The 1962-nt window shown below is 35.5% G+C and overlaps 1 protein-coding gene across 1 annotated transcript; it reads right to left on the bottom strand.

Moving 5' to 3' along the window:
- Positions 1-923: 923 nt before the first annotated feature.
- On the bottom strand, positions 924-1709 carry LOC109148575. Its single transcript, XM_019296311.1, has one exon. The coding sequence runs from the start codon at positions 1707-1709 to the stop codon at positions 924-926; it is 786 nt and encodes a 261-aa protein (XP_019151856.1).
- Positions 1710-1962: the final 253 nt, after the last annotated feature.

Genomic DNA, 1962 nt, shown 5'->3' with positions numbered 1-1962 from the left:
AAATGTTTATTATTAATAATATTAATTGTTTAATTTTGGTGTACTGTAAGTTCATTATTGAATATACGAAAAAATGAACATTTAATATATTAAAAATAAATTTGTAGTATTGCAAGGTAGATCATAGTCAATAGTATAATAATGATTATATACTTGATGTACTTGCATGAGCAGCTCAATTGGTCATAGAGGTGAAACTTTAAAAGAATTGGTCATACTCAACTTTTTTTAGACACCCACGGTTAGACTTGCTCAAGGTATGGACCAACCATTCAAACTGACTTTTTTTTTTTTTTTTTTTTTTTAACTTTATTTTTGTTTTTTTCAATTTCAATTTTGATGGTTAAAATTATCTAAATTTAACTTTATTTCTAAGAATTTTTTCAATTCTAATTTTTTTATTAGATCAAATGTAGATTTTTTTAGTAGTTTCTAATACTAACTTATTTTGTAGTAATAGTATGGTGAGTTAATTCAATTTTTTAGTTTTAATTTTATAAGTGACAGCTCACTTTTAATTTTTTTTTTTTCATAATATCCTCTTTTGATCATAGTGTTATTTTGGTATAATCATTTTTGGTCCTCCGTCAACAAAATCATTGAAATACCATTAAATACAAAGACATTTAGATCTTTTTATACAAAGTGAGTTGACCTGCTATCAATGTTGTAGTGGGTATTTGTGAGAAATGAATTAAATGACAAATTTTGGATATTCGAATATATATAATAAAGATAACAATTTTTTTTATGGATAAATGGACACTTTTCAGTACATTTTTTAGTTTTCAATTAATTTTTAAAAATATACTCCGTAAGTAATAAATAAATAAATTATAGAAAATTAAATAGATTTTTTTAAAAGTAATAATAGCGGTGTATTAATGGATAAAATGAACAATAGAGTCAGGAGGGACAGAGTCCTAGTACATAGGTTGTTCCTGATCGAAAGCTAACGAAGCTAAAGTATGAGCATGAAAATTAAGTGTTCTAGAAATATAACTTAAAGAACAATGCGTAAATAACGATATGGCTGTCCTACATTGGTCCACAATGATCCCAATATGGGAGAAGTTAGCCGTTGGGCTTGAATATAAAGCATTCTGCAGCTCTGAGCAGTCTGTTAAAAGATCCACCTTCCTGATATCCCGATCCTTAAGCCAAGACAGCGCCTCTTTGCAAGCAAGCGTCTCCGCCATAACGGCCGAGAAAGCACCCGATAGTTTTCCACTCGTCGCAGCCACGAAGGTGCCGTGATGAGAGAGGAGCATCGCCCCATATGTAGCTTCTCCGGTGTCTGGTCTGTAGCCGGCGTCGACATAGCACCTCGGTGTGTCGCTGCCATTCGCCGCAGCAGCCTCGGTAACCGGCGCCGTGGGTGGTGGACGGTGCATTTGCTGGTAGGCATGTAGTGCCGTCGCCGCACGTCGCCATACTTGTTCAGGTCGTGGGAGGGCGTGTTCCCAAACCGCTGTATTGCGGGCATTCCAAATGTTGTATAGCACTACTATGACCAAACCACATTGCTCCTCTGTCAAGATATTAAAAACTCTCATAAGCCATGGCGATAAAGAATGTGTGACTACATTAGTAACAGGCAATCCCAAAATATTCCATAATAATTTTGAATAATCACATGAAATTAATGCATGCATGGCACTCTCATGCGCTATTCCACACATCGGGCATGCCGGATCGACCTCCGTCATATTGTTGATACTCGTCTTGCCTTGTTGGCACAGGCATCTGTTCCCTTACGGTTTTGGGAATTTGCTTTTGAAACAACGGTATATCTTATCAACAGAATGTCCACTTCTGTTCTTGGCAATGTTAGTCCTCACTATAAACTTCACCGTTCTCCTTCGTCATACACTTTCCTTAGAGTTTTTGGTTGTCTATGCTACCCCTACTTGCGTCCCTATAATCGTCATAAAATGGATTATAGGTCTGCTCCTTGTGTTT

The sequence above is a fragment of the Ipomoea nil genome, unplaced genomic scaffold (assembly GCF_001879475.1).
Source record: "Ipomoea nil cultivar Tokyo-kokei standard unplaced genomic scaffold, Asagao_1.1 scaffold2144, whole genome shotgun sequence".
In the NCBI taxonomy this organism is placed as follows: domain Eukaryota; kingdom Viridiplantae; phylum Streptophyta; class Magnoliopsida; order Solanales; family Convolvulaceae; genus Ipomoea; species Ipomoea nil.
This window is presented reverse-complemented; position numbering and strand designations above follow the sequence as displayed.